The 1211-nt window shown below is 43.6% G+C and overlaps 1 protein-coding gene across 1 annotated transcript; it reads right to left on the reverse strand.

Annotated features, from left to right (window-relative positions):
* On the reverse strand, positions 1-1205 carry LOC116379523 (uncharacterized oxidoreductase YtbE-like). Its single transcript, XM_031841477.1, has 3 exons — positions 993-1205; positions 751-909; positions 1-624 (listed from the first exon to the last, which is right to left on the reverse strand). Exons 1-3 carry the CDS (start codon positions 1038-1040, stop codon positions 445-447), a joined length of 387 nt encoding a protein of 128 aa, XP_031697337.1. The 5' UTR covers positions 1041-1205; the 3' UTR covers positions 1-444.
* Positions 1206-1211: the final 6 nt, after the last annotated feature.

Consider the following 1211-nt stretch of genomic DNA (forward strand, 5'->3'; position numbering starts at 1 on the left):
AAAATTGCATATTCTTTCATCTCAAATAAGTGGTAATACATAGACAGCTCAAATGGGAAAGCTAGAACACAAAAGCCACCGTATTGTTTGTAAGAGTATGATTAAAGATCAGCGTGAGGCAACAAAGAATATGGAAGTAGTCTTAAAATGTTGGCACATTAAATACATTTTTGTTCAGGATACATCTACTGCCTGAAAGGGCTCAGTATTTTATGGCACATGGGTCACAATAAACAGGATAACTTACTCGCCAATGTTGTACAAAATCATACTTGAACTCTCATACATTTGATCTAAATCAATACATTCACCCAATGCATTTGTTATGTAACTGAGTGTTCTAGTGGTGGTTTCCCACCACTGCATCACTGCCAGTCAGAGCCAAAGAGCAGCAGCATTTAAGAGGCATCATGGAAGACAACGTGTGTTCAAATGTGTGGTCTATCAAGCGACTTCTGATGAATCCCAGCAATACTTTTGCCCACAGTCCAAAGCTGACAGTCTGTCCATGTCTGCATCACTCAGTGTGAAGTCAAAAAGCCTGGCATTGTCCTTTATTCTGTTTGGATTTGACGATTTGGGGATCACTGGGACGTCCTGCTGCACAGCCCAGCGTAAGAGGACCTGAAGGGGAACAAAAGACTGAAATGTTGTTGAAATGTTTTGAACACAGAGAAGGTTGTAGTCATAGGCTGGCCCAAAAAGGCCATTAATCAAGATGTGTGTGTGTGTGTGTGTGTGTGTGTTTACCTGTCCAGGGGTGCGTTCACAATTCTTTGCCACCTCCAAGACCACAGGGTCAGTGACCAGCTCTCCTTTCCCTAAGGAGGAGAACGCTTGGAAACACACTCCATACTCCTTACACACTTTCCTCAGCTCGGTCTGGCACAGCTTGGGGTGAAACTCTACCTGAAGAAACAACAACAAAATATATAATGTAAGTATATTATGATATGCGTTATCCTTTTTCCTTTCCCTCTCGTGCATTCTACCTGTAGCAGTGCAGGAGGGACTTTGCAGCTCTGCATCAGTTCTCTCATGTGTGCTGGTGTGTAGTTTGACACTCCGATGGCCTTCAGCTTCCCCTGGGCATGCAGCTCCTCCAGTGTGGCCCAACTCTGAGCTCGGTTGCCTGGAGTCAAATATTAATTAGGAGCTGATCATCAGTGTTACTAAAGTACAAATACATTGTGGAGGAGGAAAGAGAGAAG

Source organism: Anarrhichthys ocellatus, unplaced genomic scaffold (genome assembly GCF_004355925.1).
Source record: "Anarrhichthys ocellatus isolate YVR2014 unplaced genomic scaffold, GSC_Weel_1.0 scaffold4499, whole genome shotgun sequence".
Lineage (NCBI taxonomy): Eukaryota > Metazoa > Chordata > Actinopteri > Perciformes > Anarhichadidae > Anarrhichthys > Anarrhichthys ocellatus.

Bases quoted from the DNA above. Each gene is read 5' to 3' on its own strand.
- LOC116379523 (XM_031841477.1), bottom strand. From the start codon at position 1,040: ATGAGAGAACTGATGCAGAGCTGCAAAGTCCCTCCTGCACTGCTACAG. The intron at 910-992 runs GTAGAATGCACG...TTGTTTCTTCAG, and splicing joins TCCCTCCTGCACTGCTACAG to GTAGAGTTTCACCCCAAGCT. The intron at 625-750 runs GTAAACACACAC...GTTCCCCTTCAG, and splicing joins GTGAACGCACCCCTGGACAG to GTCCTCTTACGCTGGGCTGT.